Genomic DNA, 22,619 nt, shown 5'->3' with positions numbered 1-22,619 from the left:
TCAAATCCGTACTTACAAGCAGCACTTGCTGCATCTGTCTGCTATGAACAAAAAACGTTAAACCGGTATAAATATTTTAAATAAAGTAAAATGCACAGAAACCATGTTAAGAAAAACATATTGGCATGGTTATATCTAAGATGAGGGCAGCAGTGTGGTAAGGAGCAGGGCTTGCAAACAAAAGGTTGCTGGTTCAAATCCTTGCTGGGGCACTGCTGTCGCACCCTTGGGCAAGTTACTTAACCCTCAACAGCCTCAGTAAATATCCAGCTGTATAAATGGATAAAATGTATGTACTGTAAGCTGTTCTGGATAAGAGTGTCTGCTAAATGACTGTAATGTAATGAGTGAATGTGACTTTTCCTCGTGTAAGTGTGCAGCTTGCACTAAAAGCCACACGCAGCACACCGATCAAATGAAAGTGTCGCGAATAAACCAGAAACACACCGAAGGCGGAGTCATGTTGTTGGCCATGACGTCCAGGAATATAGCTGCCATGTTTGCTCTTCCCAGGCAGTCAATGTTTAGCTTTTTTCCCCCACGTCTATGATTCATACTTCCTTTGTGCTTCATATTCAGTTTTACCATCCATATGGGAGTCCCTCGCCATTTGTGGATTTGCAGTTTACTATTCGCATCAGGGTGTCCTCTCATTTGAGAAACTCACAGACACCCAAACAAATCACGGGGTGCCTAGACCAGCGTAATGAGTTAACCCTGGACGATGTACCCACCCCTACGCCAGCGGAATGAAGTCTGTTTCACCATAATGACCTCCTGGGCATTGCCAGCAGATGACATGGCCGGGCTCGAACCCTGGCCCAAGGGAGGATGTAAACCCATTTAACAGGTTTTCTTTTTGTTGTGATTGTGTTGTGTTGTAATTATGTTGCCTTTGTACTGGAGCGATCCAGGTCCTTCCATGACATACGGATCATATGTACTCCGATCCACATGACCTTCCCGACGACGTGATCAGAGTGCACCTTCTGCAGTGATAGTGATACAGTATTTGTTGAGCAGTTTCACTAATGCAGGACAGAGATGTAAGAGGGCAATAGCAGTAGAGTCGTGGGGGGGGGGGGGGGTCCGGTAGCTGGTGCCCCTAACTTGAGCGTCCTCCAATCAAAATGCAGCTGGGAAGAAGGTATGTGTAAATACAGTGATGCAACAGCAACAAACGCACCCTGCCTGGTTGGGGGGGGGGGGGGTGGGGTACAGCCCTGAGACACCCAATCTCTCCCCCTCCCTCCAACCTGGTCCCCCTCTTTCCAGGGGCCATGGGCTGATACTGTCACATGTCACTTCCCAGCATGCACTGCTTCTAATCCCCACTCCTCTGTAAACACGGGGGGGGGGGGGGGGGGTACATTGCATGCCAAACACCGGATCTGCCTCTGTGCCACCACCAATGCCAGCATCATCTGTTCTCAAAACTGAAAAAAACCGAAAAAAAAAAAACACAAACCATCAAACCCATGAAACGGAGGAAACTGATTCCCGCCACAACTGAAACCCCGGCGGAAACAGCAACAGCAGGTGCCAAAATAAAAAAAAATAAGATAAATAATAAAAAAAAAAACAGCAACATGTAAGAAACTCAAAACAAGCCTGAATGCAGCTGCAGCCGAGCGGAGCAGGGCGCGTGGCGGAGCAGGGGTATCGAGACCTCGATGGTATCGTCTGCATCTGCACAAACGGCTCCCTCGCTGTCACTCCGAAAACGGCAAGCCAGAAGCCGCAAAGCCTCATGGGTACCTTCCGCCTGGCACAGGCCCTGAATTACTACACCACACTGCCAGCCGTGCCTCTGAGGGGACGAGGGGGGGTGGGGGGGGGGGGTCACTTATCTTCTTTTATTGGGTGGGGTGGGGGTGGGGGGTGGGGGGGCTGTCCAGGATCCTGTTGCTGCAATAACGATTTTTGCTAACGATCTTTCTTGGGCAAGTCCAGCTTGGGCTGGCTGCCATGTTGTTTCACACTAGGCCGTCAGGGTGAGGTAAGGCGTTGTGTGTGTGTGTGTGTGTGTGTGTGTGTGTGTGTGTGTGTGTGTGTGTGTGTGTGTGTGTGTGTGTGCGTGGGGTGTGGCGGGCAGGGATGGTAGGTTGGCGGGAGGGGGGCGGGGGGATGGGGGGGGTGAGGGGTGATGCAGGAGGAGGTTGTTGTGGTTTAAGATCTTGCACAGTAGATGCCGTGCCACTGCAGTAAAGGGGAACTTCAGGAGCAAAAACAAACACAAGACATAACGGCTGCTACACCGCAGGCTGAGACAGAGAGAAAGGGGGTAACTGAGTGGGTTTAACACAGCAGGTGCGGGGCACGCTCTGTACCCCACTTTCACTGATGAATCATGCCTCGCAACAACTGGGCTCGGCTCAACAGGCTTGCTTTGCATTACCTTTCATTACATTGCATTACTACCATTTAGGAGATGCTCTTATCCAGAGGGACCTACATAGCTTACCATTTTTACATGTTATCAATTTATACAGTTGCATACAGAGGCAATTCTGGGTTAAGGACCTTGCTCAAGGGTACAACAGCAGTGCTGCAGTGGGGAATCAAACCAGCAACCTTTTGGTTATGAGCCCTGCTCCTTACCGCTATGCTGCACAACTGCAATTATTTGCTTAGCAGAACTTACACTCTTATTATATACATATTTACCATCCATTCATGCAGCTGGATATGTACTGCTATTAAGCAATCTGCATGATGCACCTAGCTAAGCGATTACAACAACAACGCCCCCCGGGAATCAAACTGACAACCTTCGGGTTCCTTTCAAGTGCACAACATTGCTGCAACTAGTTTTCCATGCAGTACACAGACTGTGACATAGAACAGACTTTTGAAATGAACAAGATATACATTGTAGCAGGTTAGGTACACATATGAAACTGTACACATTATGTGCAGTTCAGCATGAGAGTGTAATGTAACTTTTTTTGAAAACTATGTATTACCCAGTTGGCTACTGTGAGAAAATAGCTGTTTTCCATTACTCCTTGTAAAGTTGGTACAATTTATGCATTTATACCTACCAGTGCGCTAAATGTTAAGTTAGTGTAACTATCAATAGCAATAGCTTACATGCCCCTGTATTGCTAGAGAGGACAAGAGTGAAGATTTGAGAAAAGCAAACAGAAGTTATATAGGGAGAGACTGGGACATGCAGTCATTTACATGCTAAATACCTAGCTACATTGCAAAGAATACCAGCCACAAAGCCTACTGTAATAGACAGTTTTGACATGAACCAACCAAACATCACCAGATGGTATGTTGAACAGTTGCAGGAAGAGTTTCATTGTTGGCTCTGGTGCTGCTGAAAAAAGGAAAAGGTAGAGTGGAAACTAAAACACCATCACCACCAATTACACGGAGTTCCTTCTTCCTCATCCACATAAGCATTAAAGTAATTGTTAAATATACCTTATGACAGGAGCGTGGGAAGTCCCGGAACAGGAAGTGGACATTCATTTAAATATTGTGACAAGAAATAGACAGGGATGTGTCAAAAGAAAACATATCAGCCACTTACCCACTCGGGGGCCATAGGACCAGGAACTGCGGACCAGGAAAAACGAGGAGGAACTTCAGCACTCATCCAGGAAGCTTCCATGTTTTTCCATTGGTTTTCCAAACGAGGATTCCGTCACCTGACACATCACTAGACCGCCCCTGAACAGAGGGCTTCTCCGGCGGAATATGGAGGCTTGCTGTAATCACAACATGAGAGATTTGGCCCCTTCACTTTCAGCAGTGCACATAACCTCTCCTCACAACTTACTAGATAGCCAATGCTCAACTGGCTGGGGAATAACTGGGGATAATGCAACGTTTCTCTTTTAAATGCTGGCAAAGTACTACAATCAAAACATAGTGGGGTAACTCTACTCTGCACCCCACTGTACCCATTTGACTCACAGGCATGAGTGAGGGCACAAACGTAACACCACTAGTGACCTCACTACACCCTGAAAAGGATCACAAAGTAAGCAAACAATTAGCTCCCCTGAGCTCAGGTCCTGACAGTGGATAAGGGGTTAATGTAATTTTTTTCTCCCATGTTTGAACATTTATCTCATGTGCCTCCTCTTATGAGGACACAAACCAACATTTTTCCTTTTCCACTCTTTTTTTTTTTTTGAAAAACACAGAGGCCCTGTGTTTTCAAGACTTCCCCACGTTACAACCAGTAACAGACCCTGACGCTCACACTAGGTGCACATCATGACAAAAAAACCCTACATGGACCGATCTGAAGAGAGCTGGTCACAGAGTCATTTCACTCTCTCTCTTTGGCAAACCTTTGACCGCGCTGCGATGATTTTTCCCCTTTGTCGGCTTTTACTGTCTGAGCAGCATCCGTGAAAACCACGGACCTCCGTGCTTGTAAAGGTGCCAAGCCAACGATAAGGCTTCCTTCCTTATCACAGCCATAAGTCAAAAAGCTGCCCGGTCCACGTGTGCTCACTATCTGCCCGGCTAACAGGACGCGTCTGGGCCTCACACGTGTCGGTGATCACACTCGCCGACATCATCAAAACAGCCTCCCGCTCTCGGTTTCAGTCCGATTCCCTCACAGAGCCCGGCTGTGAGGTTGCATGGATGCGACAACGTTTACAGCCGTTCGTTTGGCAGACACTCTTATCCGGAGCAGCTCACAGATAGGGCGTTGGGGGATGGGAGGTGATGCTATTATTTTCTTTGCTGGGAGGCAGCTTACATACCACACAACAACAACGACAAAGTAGTGTGACTAGTGAGAAAAGTAGTGAGAAAAGACTGAGACAGGCAACAGTGAGTCTTTCACTGAGTGTTTATTTTGCACAACACCCCCCCCCCTCCCCCTCACACACACACACACACTACAACACCCCCCAACACAAATACCAACTCACACCCCCCCCCCGACACACATACACACTACAACACCCCCCAACACACATACCAACTCACACCCCCCCTCCCCCAAAACCCCACCCCTTCATTTTTGAGCCAGGGGTACGGATGGCATGCCAAACAAATGCCTGCATTCCAAACAAGAGGGAGAACAAATTCCACCAAATACCTTAAGCGCAAACAACAACAAAAAAAAAGAGGTCAGAGAAACTGCATTCCGAGATGCCAGAGCAGAGACGCCCGGGTTTGGAGAAACACGCAGCACCTCGAGCGTAAGGTCACCGTGGAGACATGCAGACAGGGAGAGTTGGCCGGACGGGCTGGTTGCCGTGGTGCCTGGCAAGACTCCTCGGCGCAGCACCGAGTCCAGAGAAGAGGGTGGCTGACCAATCAGCTCACACCAAAAAGAAAAAAAAAAAAAGAAATGGCTTGCAGTGGTCAACTTAACAAGCCTTTGCTTTTGTCCGATTATAAAGGGGGTCAGATTATGTTCAGAATTCTGGCTAAATGTTTCATATATGCTTTCGCTGGCCAGCTAGTGTGTCTAGAGGACTTGTAACTGGCATGTCGAGTTCAATCTGCAGGGAGCTGGTCGCTGTTACTATGTGGTGCTTCTGCTTTAGCACAGTTGCCAGCATACCGTGAACAACAGTGGCAATATCATCCCCCAACTAGTCATGTAACCTTTCGGTTTTCATTGTTTACCCACTCATGCTGTTACGAGGCTATGCCAAGGGTATGTTGCCAGGCATCAGGAGAGGTTTTGATATGCACATGGGGAGGGAAGGTGGGGGTTTAGGGGCAAAGAAGACCTGCCTTACTGGCTTGGACCAGTTTGAGCACTTAACATGCAAATGCAACAATTGTAGCACAGCAGAGGGCTCACATGGATACCCCCCCCCCCCCATCCATACACACACAAACACTTCCCCCGAAAAACACGTGCAGCCGCTGCACCGACCAGCTACCAGCCACAGGTGGGAGCGCCCCCCCCCATCCATACACACACAAACACTTCCCCCGAAAAACACGTGCAGCCGCTGCACCGACCAGCTACCAGCCACAGGTGGGAGCGCCCCCCCCCCCTTTGGACCTGTGAGAAACATGCAGGGAGGGGGGTGGAGCCTCACAGAAAACAAACACAAGGTAAGAAAAAAAAAGTGTGCCGAGGTGCCTGACACAGGCGCTCAGATAATATCCACTCTGAGCACAGGATCCTGTCAGAGTGGGGAGTGGAGCCATGTGACTCAGGAGGAGAGAGAGAGAGAGAGAGAGAGAGAGGGAGGAGGAGAAAAAAGGAAAAAAGGCTTGTTTATGTACTCAGATCCAAGCAGCTGTGAAAGGAATTATGTGGCCCTGTTTGTGCCTCTTTTTTTCCGACTTTTACACAACACACGCCCTTGCTCAGAAACACCCAGCTTCCTGTAACTGTGGTGTGTCAGTACAGGACAAGGGTACTCTCCGTGACCTCTGGCTGTGGCTAAAACGCGTGGCTTTCCTGAACTTTCTGCCATTCCAGCCCTTGCCTGTCCTTCTCCGAGGCCCGAGTAACTAAAAAAAAAAGAGTTTATCGTAATCGCTTTCTGCACAGTAGTCGGGTGCCGTTGACCGTAATTACAGTGGCAAAACTGTATTAATCCTGAAGGAAAGATAAACAAATACAGCCTTGACTGGGAAATTAATAGAGAGAGGGAGAGAAAGAAGGAAAAAAAAGAAGGAGAGAATGGGTGAGGAGAGACGAGCGTATGCCAGAGAGAAAACAAAAGGCTCAGGAAATAGGAAACCAGGGTAATAAACGGAGAGGAGGTGAGAGAGACAATGGCGGGAGAGAGGAGGCGACCCGCGAGAACCGCCGCTTATCTGAGGGGCCGACATTCCAGGTCCCCACTGGCAACCCATCTCTGCCCGAGCCCCAGAAGCTGACAAATACATTCCATTCCCAGGGGTCACCCCTCTTTTGCCTCGCTGGTTTCGGCAAACCCTGCGCATTTTCTGAAAAGAGTCAACGTTAACTGTGAGAGAGAGAGAGGGGCTACGGCTCGTTGTTTAAACTGGACGCTCTCAAGGTCCTGGGTGGCACGTGCTGGTGAGGACCTACTCTGTTATCAGATTATTTGAGAAAAGGTCAGTGTCTTGTTAGGGCACATCACCCTGTTCTGGTGGGTGTCTGTTCACCAGAAGTCTCCAAATGGTCTCTGGTCATCCGAGCCGTCTCTGAATATGAAAACTACCTCCAAGTTCCTTACCCAGTATCGGTGACCATGCTGCTTGCCCCTGCCAAGAGACCACTTATCACATATTTTTTGATGCCCACAGGAATTAAGGCTGCTGGAGGGAGCTTACACTGGTTCCTCATTTTTGAAAGTCAGAACCACATACGTGAACAACAACCCACGTCTGCCTCTGAGGAGCAGAGCAGTCAATGTGAAAAGTGCTTTCCCATGAATTTGCATATGTTCTCCCTCCCCCCCTTACCATCTACGCAAAGGCGCGTGGGTCCGTGGCCTCACGATGAAGCAAGGGGGAACTGGAGCTCTGTTCAAGTTGAAAAAAATCAACGACAAACAGACGGTCAGTCACTGTAGCAACTGACCTTACCTCATCGCTTTTCCTGAGCTACTTCCTTCCCATTTACCTTCTGAACTCTGGGCCCACCTTGCATGCCCTCTAGGCTATTGAATAAACAACGTAGAGGGGCGATGTGTCACGGACACCGGACACAACCAAACTCCGCTTCAGCTGTGATGTGTGCACACAAATCACTCAAAGGTTAACAACAAATCACACCTAAGCGCTAGTGCCCTTTGAGTTCAAAGGCAGTGATCATCACAACTTTCAGACTGTAGATGAGAACGCTAAGACTGCTGTGATGCTGTGGTATCGCTGGTCTCCGGGGAAACCAAAGTGCCGTATTCTAGAGGTGGCTGTGGCCCAGTCCACCAATAGTCATTATGAGCGTCCACTTTATGCATTGTCAACACCCGTGTGTGAACGGCTTCAGCCTGGAACTGGGCCGCATTGAATGTAACAGAGAAACAATGAGACACTTCACAGTCCTGAATGGAAACTCACAATGGGTGTTTTTTTTTTTTTGCTTGTAATGCTTCAGTGCATGGATATCCAAGAAAGGACTCCGTAACCAACACACAAGAAGAAACTGAAGAATGGCATGCTTTCATGCACACAGAAAATATTTACACAGTTAGCTGTGATAGTGCTGTGCAATTATGCTTACCCTTCCTCACACATACTACACCCCTCTATCCAGCCAAGAGAGATTCTTAACATTTACTACAAGGAAAATGGCCGCCTCACGTAAATCACAGAGGCCTGATCCCGGAACCCACCGTGCCTGCTTATAAAGAGGATAATCATCAGGGCTGAGGTCCTCTGGGAACCCAACACAGGGGACCCCAGAGGCTGAGAGGTACGTCGCGTACAGGCAGAAATCCCCAGTCAACTCAGATGCAGAGCAGAACATGGTAGAGCTTTAATGGGTGTATTCAAAATCTTTACAGAGACAACCTCAGGAGGGGGGCAGTGCTTTAGAGAGAACAAAGGTGCTAACCACAAGTGTCTGGCAGTTTGTGCCTGGCAGATATTAGGTGCTTAAAGAACCCCCCCCTCCTCCCCCCTCCCCCAATCTCAGTCACCAAAAGAGCGCAAGGTTGTTAGCTAAAAGAGACTGAGAAAGAAAGAGAGAGGGAGTGTGTGAGCGAGGGGGGGGGAGAAGAGAGAGTAAGAAAGGTTGCCATCTAAATCAAACCCATCTGAGAGTTTTCATTCCCTGTTACACTCCAGGAACAGGTTTGGTAAGATAGCTGCACAGGCTGCCAGTCCAATACTCCCACAGACTCCTGCACACAGGTAGCCTCGCTTTTCCTCTAATGCGCTGAGTCACTTCACCAGCAATTAGCACTCTGCATTAACACTTGCTTAACCTCAGCAAGCTACCACATGCTTTCACATGCATATGTCTCATCTCTCCGATTCCTTACTGATGAGCTGTGAACAATATATTGGAATTGACCCCAGGGCAATTTTCAACTAACCCACAACAAATAAACACTGGCAGTAACATATCGATTATTCACCAATGCAGCAAACTGTCCTCCAGTGAAGGGAATCTGCCTGCAAATCAAACATTCCAATTTAAATGTACTTTGACCAAGAGAGATGTAAACAGCTGGAGCCGCTTCTAAGAATAGCTGCAAAACAAAGACTTTGCTCTTGTTTTGCAAGTACGTCTATATGGCATATGAGGTCCTCGTAATTAAAAAAAAATCAAGGGCGCCTTTTGTAGTCCTGAAATGCATGCCTTTCACGGCTTGTTTATAACCCCCTTCCCCCATGCAGTCTCTGCAGCTCGTCCTTTTTTACGGAGAGTAACCAGTTTGTAGCAGCTGCTCGCGGGAGACACTTTCCTGCAGAAAGTAAACAGTGGGCAGGGCACACGTGCAGCCGTGCAGCCGGGGGAAGGTGATCGGGGCGCCGTGCACGCCCGCTGCTGCTCGCTGGCCCAGAATAGCTCCAGCATTCCAGCCCCCACCCCTCCCTCGCGCTGCACAGCACAGCCTCGCGCTGCGCAGCACAGCCTCGCGTCACGTGGCCTCGCGCCGCTGCGTGAAACAGCGTCGCGGCTCGAGCGCAGTTTGCCGGGGATTTAAGGGACTTGTTTTCCCGGGTCACTCGTGTTTTTCCTCCTCTCTCTTGTTTTGACCTTGTTTGTACTTCCAGAGAGTTTGAGTTTATGTAATCCCTGTTTACAATGACCACATTCATTGGTAATAACAATAACATAATAAAAATAAATCCAAATTGTGTGGACACCAGAGGTGAACTCTCAATAGCTTCATGGCGTGACTTTTGCTCTCCTGTAAAGAAACCAGGACAGCAACCAAGACGTAAATTACAGCCTGAACACAAAGAGGGGGGAAAGAAAAGCATGACAATCATTTAATAATTGTATACTAGGGGTCTTTTCATGAAGAAAGCAGTTTAGAAAACAGTTAGGTTGTTCATATTATCATATGCGCTAAAGAGCTTTAACCCCCCCCCCCCCTCCCTACACACACACACACACCCCCTTCGTCTGATAGTTCCCACGAAAGACGTGTGACCAAACGTAAGTATATTTTATATAATAAGATACTGCTTCGACATTCCAGCATTTTTGAAGACAATGACACAACATTGTGGATAAAAGAGCATGGACGCAGTCAAATGAATGCAGGATAGATGTGCAATCATTCCAAGCGTTTAACCCTTTTGACCAGTGTATGTTCTCTGCCTGATCTCGCGTTGCTACAATACAGCTGAAAAAGAAAAGAGACAAACTGCAAAACAACCGATTCCGGCCGGTCGTCCTTTTTCAAAAAACTAAATAAAAACAAATAGGAGGGAACTAATTGGCTACTGTCTTTCATAGAATCCACCAGCCTTTTTTTTTTCTTTGCACAATGATTAAAGTAGGGCCAATCGCGACAAAGGATACGAGAGGACGGTAGCTCCACCTCCCTCCCTCTCTGCCTGCCTCTGAGCTTTTTAGATGTATATAATCCCTGAGTTGACCCAGAAAATAGGCACTCGTTTCAAGATCTGATGCAGTTGTCTTTGTGCGACGGTCCCGCTAGAGTATGAATTTTAACCCCTTGGAATATATGTTGTAATCCTTCGGAGACTCGCCGTGCAGCGCAAAACCAAAAACAAATTGTAGCAGTTGAAAAGTCAGTGAACTTTCTAACAAGAACACACGGTATACTGGTATGTATATTTTATGAGGGCAATACACGGCTGAGGTTGCGTTCAATGACTCGACATGGAAGATCCATTGTTCGCTTCTTCGTTTTGTTACTATGCTTGCTTTAACAACAGAAACCTGATTTAGCTTGAGATTGTACGTGTAGCCACAGAGGTTTTTCTTACTTAACGAACAGTAATTTCATTCATGTTGCTGCAAGAGGCGAGGTTGAATGCTCTTGATTAATATGTTAAAAGACATGTACACTAGTTGTTTCAGTGTGGAAACGCTTTTATATTAACGGCAAAATCCTTAGAGAGGTGTAGATGTAGAAATGCTGTCGCACAGTATCGTTCGCCTGGCGTGTTGTCTCAACACTTCTTTGTTGTATCCCGTAGGTTTTTTCGCGAGAAAGAAAGACAGCCGGTTTGATAATTGAATTAACCGTACGTGCATTGTTTTGCTAGTTTAACTTGATTGCAAGGGTTACTGACTAAATTATTACTTGCCATTCTATGAACATTGAATTTCGTTTAGATATCCGAAACAAAAACGGTAGGAGCAAGCTGGAATCGCAGTCTTATTGATAAAGGCACAAAGAACTGCCAGCCGTGGGAGCAGCGCCGGGGGCACGGTGGAGCTACGGCTAGGTAGCCAGTGTTCGCAGTGGGAGGAAAAATGCTGATCTTTGTTTTCAGACAGACGTCTCTCAGGAACGAAACGTATCAAGCCAAATTCTTTAATCATATTGTGGAGAGAGAGAGAGAGACATTGCCTGGCTATGCAGCATTGCATTAAGTTTGGTAGTTAATTAGCTACGCTCGGATTGTATGACAGTGACATTTTGCGTGCCTGTCCTTAGATTACAAGGCTGTTGCTTTTGTCTTTAATATTTGGTGAACTGTTCTTAGATAAAATAACTGCTGCGATCCGGTAGTTTTTGTCCTGTAACGTTATTCTCCGTATCAGCACGACTACCCCGGATCACCGTCGCAGTGACAGTGGTTGGCCGCTGATGAGTGCATCATTGGCACGAAATGTGTTTTATACTCAGTTGTAGGGCGCTGATGAATTAATCGATCGCCGAACAGGCCAAGCTGTTTAATGCGTTGCTCGTTCGGCGTGACTTCTCGTGCACAGCTTTCCCGACATGAATATGCATAAACTCATTTAAATGTTTTCCACGTCTGTGTCGTGGCCTTAAACACGTCTCCATTCGAGGCAACTTTGGAAAAAAACAAACGGAGCGCGTCAGTTTCACAAAAGTCTTGGACTGTTGAATCGCCCAGTTTCCCCCAGGTGAAGTCGGATCTAACGCAGTGTGGTGTTGTTCGTGGTGTGGAGTCCTTTGTTTCCCGGGATTAGGTTGTAGGTGTGCTGCCTTGTGGCCTGTCCAGACAGAGTGATACTAATGCAATTCAGTGTTTTTGTTTTTTGAGTTTTTTTTGTTGTTGTCCCCCTCCGTGAAGCCAAACGGTATGCTAATCTCACCCTGTCTCTCCACAGTGACCCCGAGGGAGAGAAGCCATGGCCGAACATCTCATGATGTCCATGAACCATGGGCCGTCGGGCGGGGGCCTGCACGCGTACAGGATGGGGATGAACGGCATGCAGGGGGCCCCCCAGCAGCACGCGCCCCAGCCCGGCATGCGCGGCCTCCCCAATGGCCAGATGATGCACTACGGGGGCGGCCCCCAGGGCGGCATGGAGGCCGCCATGAGGCAGCGGCCCGGCATGGTGGTGGGCCTAAACGGCCAGATGAACGGGGGCCAGATGGGTCACCACCACCACCAGATGGCCGGCAACATGATGTACAATGGCCAGAACCAGCAGCACCATCCACAACAGCAGCAGCAACAGCAGCATCACCTGCACCAGCAACACCAGCAGCAGCAGCAGGGGCAGCCCCAGGGCCAGTACCTGAGCGGGGGGCTCACCTCCCAGCAGCTGATGGCCAGCATGCACTTGCAGAAACTCAACACCCAGTACCACGGACACCCGCTTGTGCCCGTCAACGGGAACCACGTGGGGAACGGGCCCCAGTACCGGGTGGGCTCGGCCCAGCTGGCGGGCATGCCGCATATGGCGGGACCGGCCCTGGGCCTGAACGGCATGGACGCGGACTTGGTGGACGAGGATGTGCTGACGTCGCTGGTGATGGAGCTGGGCCTGGACCGCGTGCAGGAGCTGCCCGAGCTCTTCCTGGGCCAGAACGAGTTCGACTTCCTCTCGGACTTTGTGAGCAAACAGCAGCCGAGCACAGTGAGCTGCTGAGAGACCACGGGCGGAAGAGCCGGGGGGGGTGCCGGGGGTGGGGGGGCCACCGTCAAGAGAACTGCCAATCGGCTGCAGGACACGAGCGAAAGACGACAATCTTTCTGTTTTGCGCATGCGTTGCGTGTGTGTATGTGTGTATGCATAGGGATGTACATATACACAGACACACTCTCATCCGTACCAATGATTTAACTACACTGAACCAACGAGAGAGAGAAGCTTTGCCCTGGATTGCCACGACGCAGCTGGTGGAATCTCAGTTTTTCGCTGGTACCCACATCGCGGTTCTGCGAGGTGACGGGCGTATCGGTCGTGTCTGCCCTTTCCTGCCCCTCTGAACACGATGGGTTGAATGTAACTGCCCTCCCGCGGGATTCGGAAAGCCACTCGGAACAATGTACAGAAGCTGTACCCAACACCCGGGACGATTAGGTTCTACAGCAGTTTTAAACAGATGTATTTATTTATTCCCCTTTTTACCATGCTTGTGGACATTGAACTTCGTAGAAAACTGGTGAAGGTGTCCTCCTAAACTCGAAGGGTTGGAGGGGGGTGGTATGTATCAGGCATGGAGGAGGAGGGGGGGTCTTGAAACTGGGGTCTTTCTACTTTTTGAATGAGGGCCTGGTGCTTGAAAACCAGTCCCTATGAGATGCTTTTATCCCCAGGAATCTTGGGTTTTGGCCTTGCAGGGAGCCGAAATAAAGTCTGGGAAGAATAGTGTGGCTGGCAGGAGACATTTAAGTCCTGCGGCTCAGATGCAGTTGATGTGAGGATGAATTTTGTCTCAATGCCTCCTAAGGAGAATATGAAAGACCCCAGTAAGAGCCCTCCCATTGTCCCACATCATCAATGCTACAGACACCACTTTCGGTTTCATGACATTTCTGGTGTATTTGAATGAGTTAACCCTAATCTGTGTCAATATTACTTTGCTTAAGATGGCAATACTGCAGTTTGTATGTCTCCCATGCCAACTATAGATTTCTGCCTGTATTGGTGTCAGTTAGTGCTTGATCAGACTCTTCTCTTTAGATGCCAGATCCAAAAAAACTATCACTGGAATGAACTCGTCCTGTGACGGAAGAATTGAGGCTCAGTGTCAAACCAATCTGAGCTGTAGAACTGCCTTAACAAAGCAGATTTTATTTATTATTGCTTTAAATTTTACTCTTTATTTTTTTTTTTTGGTCAGGGCTGAATGGGAAGATTTGTGACTGGGTTCTGAAATACAATAAAGATGGCCTGGTCATAATCACGGCCTGCTTTGACATTAATTGTACAAATGTGAAAGAATGAGGAAGAGACGCCAGCCCGAGGGCAGAACTTGGGCTTGCTTTTGTCACTTACCTTTACAAGGGAACAGTGGGGTGTACTTTACACGGGTTCCGGACAGTCTTGGCAGATTCGAGATACTATAACAGACAAACAACATTTCAGTTTTCTCTACCTAAATTAGTCACATCATCCCACACATTTACCTACATCCATCTCTCTATCAGGCAGGCCTTTGAAAAGTGCTATGCCTGTCTCACCAGGCCCCCCTTGTTACTGGTGGACGAGGTTCTTCTCGAAAATTCTTGACCACACTATCAAGACAGGATCAGGGAGCTTGGATTGAATGGTTGTTTTTTTTTATATAACACTTGGTCATCCCTGAACATGAAAACCTGTAAGCAACCAAAGGCCTTAGCTTGTCCTGTGTTACCATAAGCCTTTTGGTTCTCTGTGGCTGGCATGCACTGTTAAGTTTCATACACGCAGTCAGAGCTGTTGTATAAGTGATTTCCCATTTACAAATATTTTTGAGTCGAGGTGCTCCTTGCACCATCAGGAGCCAATACTGGCACAACATCGGGTTAATCACATAATCACTGCCTGTTTACGGACGGGCAGAGTGACCTCGATCCTAAAGGTCTGAGTCACTGTTTTTTTTTGGACTTCAAGAAACTTTTTACATTGTTTGATGGAGGTGTTTTTTCACACAGCAGTCTGAGGTTTGTGTTGTGTAGAGCTGGATTATTATTTGTGAGTCTCCTCTTTGTGTGGGCCTGGTGAAGTGACCACAACTTGTTTGTGCAGACAGGTACTCACTTCCGCTTTGAAGTCTTAAAGAAGGTGGAGTGTAAAACTCTCCAACGTGTTCTGCAAAGTCTCTGCAGTTCTCAAATGCACCCCCCCCCTCACTCACGGTACATTTTACAGTTGTTATAACTAGACGGTAGTCTGTGTTTGGCTGCATGCAACCTGATAACACAACAGCAGCCTGCCGCTACCTGCTGTGGGGGGTGTGAGGAATGCCGGTGTGTACCTGGGTAGGAGGGTTAAGCGGCAACGACCAGGTTTAATCTGTACTCGGCTTAAAGGGACAGGGGTTGCGCTGCGCTCGGCACACTCCCGGGTCCCGGAGAACCACTGGCTGTATCCGCCGAGCTCACAAAAGGGGAAGCTTTCAAGAAGTGACACTTGACGGCAAGTGCAAAAAAAAGAAAAAACTGCCATCCGGGTCATTTCCTGTTTGATATTTTTTTCAGTGGGTGAGAGCCACCTTCAGACAAGCAGCAGGGAAGCAATGTCTCTTTAGCGGAATGCTGGGTCACAGAGCCATCCCAAGGACTTAAGCCGTTTTGCTGCAGTGTAGGAAGATGGGTTGATTACACCCCCCCTACCTGCCCCCCGCCTCTCCCCCTCCCCTTTGCCCTGTTCGGCTTTATTTAGGTTAGCATCCTCTTTTTATGTTATTAATTCTATTGGAAGAAAATGTATTTATTTTCAGCAATAATAAAGTATTTATTTAATGAACAAAACCAGAGCGTGGATCACGACTCATGCTTGCTTGCTTGCTTTTGGTTGTGATGATGGCTTCTCTTGAAATTGCTTCAGAATCAGTTGAGGAGGGTCTGCCCCTGCAGTAGCCCTATGGGTCTGGCCTGTAACAGTATCCTGTCTATATTAGCAGGTTCCTCTCTTCTCTTTTAGGTTCCTGTCCTCTTTGTGGGTTGCTTACAGTGACTTCATGTGCTCACGTTTAACCTGGAGCACCTGGAATAGACCCTTTGCCAGTTGCCGGGGTCATGGCCTTATGATTACTGCCAACGGGGAAATGTCAGCATGTGTACCAGTAGCAGAATTATGAATGAACTGGGATTTGATTCATAACAAAAAACCTTAAACATGTTTAATGTTAAATGCAATAAAAAGTGATCAATGTAAATAATAATAATAATAATAATAGTAGTAAATTTTTTTCTAAATCACTTCGCAGGTCAAGAGGTTCACAGTGCCTTATAACACAAAGTAACATCAAAACAATGACAGCCTTACAAGCTGAGGTATACAACAATAAAAACCATTGTAAAAAGAATTTAAACTAATTATAATAAAAAATAAAATGCAATAAGAACATAAATAAAACATTTAAACCAGAAATAAACATCATTTATAAACACCCTTCTAATAAAAAAAGATGGTAAAATACCTGTGTAGGAGTATGTGTCTTTAAAACTGACATTCAGGGCAGTCTATGTACCTCCAATATGATCATTCATTCAGTCATGGTTTCTGTGATTTTGGGACCTGCACAAAGACAGGTGCATGGAACACAGCAGGAGGTAAGCTGAGAATCTGAGCTGTCCACTGTGCACAAGGTCAGCAGCTCAGAGATATATTAAGGGGCTGTAATGTTTAAAGCCTTGTAGGTTATTAAAAGAATCTTAAGCTCAACTCTGAATGCTGGAGATACAAAGACTGGTGTATATACCAGTCTATACCACTCTGAGTAACTTGAAGGTGGGACAATGCCTTCTGGCAGCTTTGCTGAGATTAAAAACATGGATTATGTGTTTACATAATAATACAATAAACACAGAAAGTGAAGCTGAGAACAGGGATGCCGCTGCCTTGCATGAACACGGCCATCGCAAATCGCAAGTGTCTCCTTCTGTATGAAAAACACCTGGAGCAGCTCTCATTCCGTCACTCTCCCATTCAGATTTCCAACCACCTATGCACGTTTCAACCCAAGTCCTTTGGCTGTTCCTCTGTAATACATGAACTAGCTATCTTCTGTTGTGCTGAGACAGTGAAATCTCACAGCTGACCTCTCAGCCGACCACAGTGCACTCTGTGCCTTTTTAATTAACTGTGTTTTGTTGAGGCGTCTTTTTTCACACAAAAATTCAGATACCATCCAGTAAACCCTGCAAATTGTTCTCCACCAATTCCCCCTGCTATCTCCACCCTCACCACACCTCCCTCTTCTCTCACTGCCAACAGCTTTGCACGGTGCTTCGATCAGAAATCTGCAACCAACTCAGAACTTTTTCAGTCAACTCACGGCAGAGTCACTCTGCCTCCCTCCATTGCTTATTCTGTCCTACTCTCAGTCTCCCCATTCTCTCAGAGCTTCTGATGTCTCACCACCCAGGTACCTGCTCTTTGGATCTGCTTCCCTCTCCACTAATCCAGAAGATTTCACCAAACATTCTCACATTCATCAACTCACTTATTAACAACTCCCTGACCACTGGCTGTGTCTCCTCTGACTTCAGATGTGCTTGTGTAACACCTCCGCTCAAGAAAGAAAAAAAAAAAAAAACATTGAACGATTCATCTCCAAAACCTTTAATCAACACCTTCTTATGCAGAATGACATGCATGATCCCAATCAATCTGGCTCAGCAAGTCTGGCCATTCTACGGAAATGGCTCCTCCTTCTGTCACATATGCCCTTCACTCTGCAAGGGTGGCCTCCTAATCTGCTGTCCTGATACATCTCCACCTTTCAGCTGCCTTTCACAGTAAATCACCGTTTCCTCCTGTCTTCCTCGGTGGCAACTGAGATCATGGACACCGTTCTGGATTTCGTCTTACCTGTCAGGAGACCTTTTAGGTGTCCAGGGGAGGTGCCGTATAAACCCCACAGGTGTCCCTCAGGGTTTGGTCCTTGGCACCCTTCTGTTTGCCTTGTATACACGTCACTATTATGTCAATGACACTGAAATGTTCCTTTCCTTTCCCCTGTCTGAAGCCCACATTTCGTCATGCATCTAAGCTTGCAGGATGTCTCACCGTGGATGTCTAATCATCACTTTTGACTCAAGATCGAGCATCTGTATATTTCAGCTAACCTATTGACCTGCCTCTATTGAAAGACCTGACCAACCCCCTGGAAACCTCTATGGTGTCAGCAACCTGGACTGTCAAGACCCTTGGGTTACAATTGACAATGACCTGACATGCACGGACCCAAGGGCGTACGTTTGGTCTCAACATTGGCAGGGACACAACAACCGAGGGAACATCGGAATTATCTAATATGACTTCACTCCAAAGATAATGCGAATGAGTTTGCTCAAATATTGGTTGGGACATGTCCCTACCGTCCAAGTGCAAACCTATGCCCTTGCACAGACCACATAGCAACATAGCACATGGCAGCAGTCAGTAAGACCTGCAGATTCTTCCTTTACAACATCATAAAAATCCACCCCTTCCTTACCATCTGCTCAGCCTAACTCCTGGTCCAAGCCCTGGCTGTCTCCCACCTAATGTAGCGGCCTTCTTGCTGCCCTCTCGGAATGTGCGATCGAACACCTGCAGCTCATTCAGAATGCTGCTTAGTTGGTCCTCCCATGTATCACCAGTCCTGATCTCCCTCCATTGACTTCTGGTGTCAGCTTGCATTCATTTAAAAAATGTTGGCGTTAGCCCACCAAGCAGTGTGGGGAATGGCTTGCTCTTATGTTCAACTGATGGTCAGACCGTTCACACTGGCTAAGCTACCATGCTTAGATTCTTCCGGAGGCTTGACTGTACCCCCCCCCCTCCCCCCCCTCCCCCCCAAAACCTTGCATCTGGGTCGCGTCTGTCCTGGCTTCATGGTGGTAGAACAAGCTTCCTGTTGCAGCCGTCTTCTGTCACAGACTGAAGACCCATCTCTTCATGCTACACCTCAGGCCCCTCTCCAAGCCTAATCTTTTGCTCCCCTTATGTATAATTATATATGTGGAAGAGTACCTCAGGGTTATGTGTAATTATTTCTGTGGAGGTTTACTTCAGGGTATGCGTTGGAATTTTGTTTGTAGTGGTACAGTCCCTATGACATGTATTTTGCATTGCAACTACTATGATGTAGTCACATGCTTGCGACCTCAGCCCTATGTGTGGGGCTGACACTTGTTGACATGTGGTTAGCGGTGTCCTATTTGTGCAGCCTTCAGGCCACTTCATGAGGTGCACTTTGCACATCGGTCTAGAGAGGAGTGTCTGCTGAATGACAATAATGTTTTGATCAGAATGGTTCTGCTGGGAGGAGGTGGGTGGGGGGGGGGGGGGGTCGTTGCAGGATGGGGAAGTGATGATGTGCCCACATTAGCACTTCGAGCAATACCAAAAAAAACACTTTTACACCCAGAGGAGATCGTCTGTCCGGAGGCGGCCCTGGCTGTGTTATTTGAAACGGAGGTTGAGAGTGTGTGGTTTTCAAACAGTTTGCTGAATGAAATCGGTGGGGGGGCGGGGACGAGACACCCCCCTTCCCAGCAGGCTGCTTAACTGCAACTAACGGTTCCTGTGTCTCTGGCTGGGCCAGGGATGGTCCTTCTGGAAACCACCAACTGGCACTGAAATATGCCCACCAGCTGCTGGCACATGAATGTATGTGTGTGTGTGTGTGTGTGTGTGTGTGTGTGTGTAGGGTGGGTTCTTATAAACAGGTGGGCATGCTAAACTCCCTTTATGACCCCTCTTGGAGAATAATGTGTGTGTGATTTAATCTCCTCTTACTCACGAGTGGGAGACGATCAGTGTCTGACCGTTTGCACACTCCTGTTATGTCTAATACCTGAGTCTGCTCTCTGCCTTTGTTGTGAGGGCGAGACCAGACACACACAAAGAGGGTGCGACCGGAGCGTTTTACTTTCTCTCTCGTTTCTCTTTCTCTCTTTTCTCACACACTCTACCTGCGATGGCACTGTCGTTACTCATCGTTCCTCCCGTCCGCCCGTCTGCGAACTCCCTTCACTTTTCTCGTTTTATGTCAAAGCCAACAAAAAAACCCTGCAAAGAAAACCAGAGAGGGGAAGAGTTTTCAAAAAAAAAAAAAAAAAAAAACTACAAGAAAGCAAAAATTCCTAGGAAATTCTCAAATTTTAAAAACAAAAATGTAACACTCTTTCTGTAGAAATTCAGAAGGATTGCAAAGTCGGAGGGGGGGGAATTTCACAGTAGGCCTTAACCCAGAGGGACCTCCTCGCGATGGAGCGGCCTGGCACGCCGTGGCGCTTCTCTGAGAGCTTTCTATTTGCGGGCGCTCCAGCTGGCGTGGAGGCCTCTCCACACCTCAGACCTTATCTCATGTTGCAGCGTTCACACTGATTGGGGGGGTGGGGGGTGGGGAGAGCGATGGTTCTCTCGCGTCACGCATGGGCCGCTTCCCTCTGTTTGGCTCCCGTATCGGTTTCAATCAGATTAAACCGCTGGGCCTTCACAGAACACGCAAATAAATACAAACACGCTCTCCCCCCCCCTCCCCCCGCCGCAGAACCCAGGAGGGTGAGAAGGCAGGGTCTCACCGGCTGTCTCTGTGCTCTCAATATAAATGTAAAGATCGCAGATTTCCAGAAAGCCTCTCTGCAGCTGCCCCTCTTGACATCGCTGTTGAACAAGCCTTTGCTTTCACGTAGATAAGAAAAGTGGCCACAGCTCCATTTGCCTGTTTCAGCAGGGCGGAGGCCACGGCAGAGGCGGGGTGGAGCGCTAACCGAGAATCCTTGGAAGGAAGGTGGGTGCTGGGAAAAAAAAAAAAAGAAAGAAAAAAAAAAAGTCAAACTCAGAAAAAGCCCTGGTGGTGAGTGGCTGTCTGAGAACGGGAGGCTTCAAGCTAGGACACGTCAGGAGCTCTGAGGTTGCTTGGCACATGCAGGTGTTTATCAGCCTGGGTGTTTCGGATTTGTGGCCCACACCTCAGACTCTTTGCTCAGCCTGTACAATAACAATAATCTCTGTGGAGAGGCCAGCAGTGGTCAGGAACCTCACCAGGTTTCCAGATATGCAGACGAACTTCCTTATTGACTTGCTCCGGTGTTGCCTTATGCTGCCACTTACCATTATGTTGCATTTACATTTACATTTACATTTATTCATTTAGCAGACGCTTTTATCCAAAGCGACTTACATAGGTTACAGTTCTTTTACAATGTTATCCATTTATACAGCTGGATATTTACTGAGGCAACTGTGGGTTAAGTACCTTGCCCAAGGGTACAGCAGCAGTGTCCCAGTGGGGATCGAACCGGCAACCTTTCGGTTACGAGTCCTGCTCCTTAACCACTATGCTACACTGCCGCCCCCTTTCTGCATTCAGAAAGGACTTCCCTTCCCTTCAGCCCCTTCCTGATCAGGTACTAGACATTGCATTACATTATTGTCATTTAGCGGTCGGTCTCATCCAGAGCAACCTGCATAGCTTAGAATTTTATTTGTACAGCTGGATATTTTTACTGAGGCAACTGTGGGTCAAGTACCTTGCCTGAGGATACAACAGAAGTGACCAGACGGGGAATCAAACCAGCAACCTTTCGGTTACAAGCCCTGTCCCCTACCGCGGCACCACACTGCTGCCCGCAGACCTCAAACCCTCATCCAGGCAGAGCACCAGGACTCACTGCTGACCCTGGAATTATTTCTCTGCCTCTTCCACCCGCTATCAATAGTGCTTACTCGCCCACAGAGGCGCCCAAACAAGCTCACGGCTCCAACCTGACAACAGACAACAACCGCTACTATTGATAAACAAATACAACGACTCTTCTCTCTCTCTCTTTCTCCGTTTTACACTCCCTGAATCATCGCCCCATTCTTCCCCAGTGACGCTGATAAGGAGCTGATGAGTGTTTCTTGATGAGTATGCCTGTTTTCCCCCAACAACAACAACAACAACTATATCGGGAATACACCCTGTCTGGGATACGCTCCCAAATTCTCATCTTCGCTCAGGTGCTGTGCGCTGCAGAAAACCTTTCCTCAGCTCTGCTCCTGGCTTGTCAGGGCAGGTGATGGCACAGCCAGGTATCTAGGTAACAGCACCAGTAGCCTCGGTGCGGGATAGCTCTCCCTGTCTTTTAGCCTTCAGCGTCAAATCCCCTCTCTCTTCTTCCTGCACCCCCGCCCCCACCCCTACCCGCCTCCCTCCCCCTCCCCCTCCCCCACACTCTCTTTCTGTGGACCTTTGAAGTCAAGGGCAGACTGTAAATAATTCAGTTTCCAGAGTGAGGCTCACCCCTCAGTCTAGCCAGCTTGTACAGGTGGAGGTATCTTGTGTGTTTTAGCTTTATGCCTGTGTGTCAGTCGGGCTCTGTGTGCGCGTGCGTGTGTGTGTGTGTGTGCGCGTGTCCTTTGTTTCTCTTTAACACCACCTTGACAGCGGCCCTGTATGTGTGAGTGTGTCTGCATTAATCTGGCCTGGCCTGCCTCTGGGACAACGTGCTAGTGGGCTGCTGTGTGTGAGGGCTTGTTTACCGCTTTGATTGGAAGGGATTAGCTCGGCAGACCTCAGGTACAAGAAGGGCCCCGCCTTCTGTGGGTCCCCTTCACCATCTCACCTCTCAGAGATACAGCTGCCCACGTAGTGCAAAACATTGCCACAACGTTACAAATACCACACTGTTGAAACATTTCTGTAATGTTACAGCAA

General features: G+C 48.1%; 1 protein-coding gene across 1 annotated transcript; it reads left to right on the top strand.

The window, feature by feature from the left end:
- Positions 1-10,485: 10,485 nt before the first annotated feature.
- cited4b (Cbp/p300-interacting transactivator, with Glu/Asp-rich carboxy-terminal domain, 4b) lies at positions 10,486-14,198 on the top strand. The gene is made up of 2 exons (XM_036539745.1): positions 10,486-10,671; positions 12,155-14,198. Exon 2 carries the CDS (start codon positions 12,176-12,178, stop codon positions 12,920-12,922), a length of 747 nt encoding a protein of 248 aa, XP_036395638.1. The 5' UTR covers positions 10,486-10,671; positions 12,155-12,175; the 3' UTR covers positions 12,923-14,198.
- The last annotated feature ends 8,421 nt before the right edge of the window (positions 14,199-22,619 follow it).

This window comes from Megalops cyprinoides, chromosome 10 (assembly GCF_013368585.1).
Source record: "Megalops cyprinoides isolate fMegCyp1 chromosome 10, fMegCyp1.pri, whole genome shotgun sequence".
In the NCBI taxonomy this organism is placed as follows: domain Eukaryota; kingdom Metazoa; phylum Chordata; class Actinopteri; order Elopiformes; family Megalopidae; genus Megalops; species Megalops cyprinoides.
The sequence above is the reverse complement of the archived record's forward strand: the minus strand, read 5'-3'. Positions and strand labels throughout refer to the sequence as shown.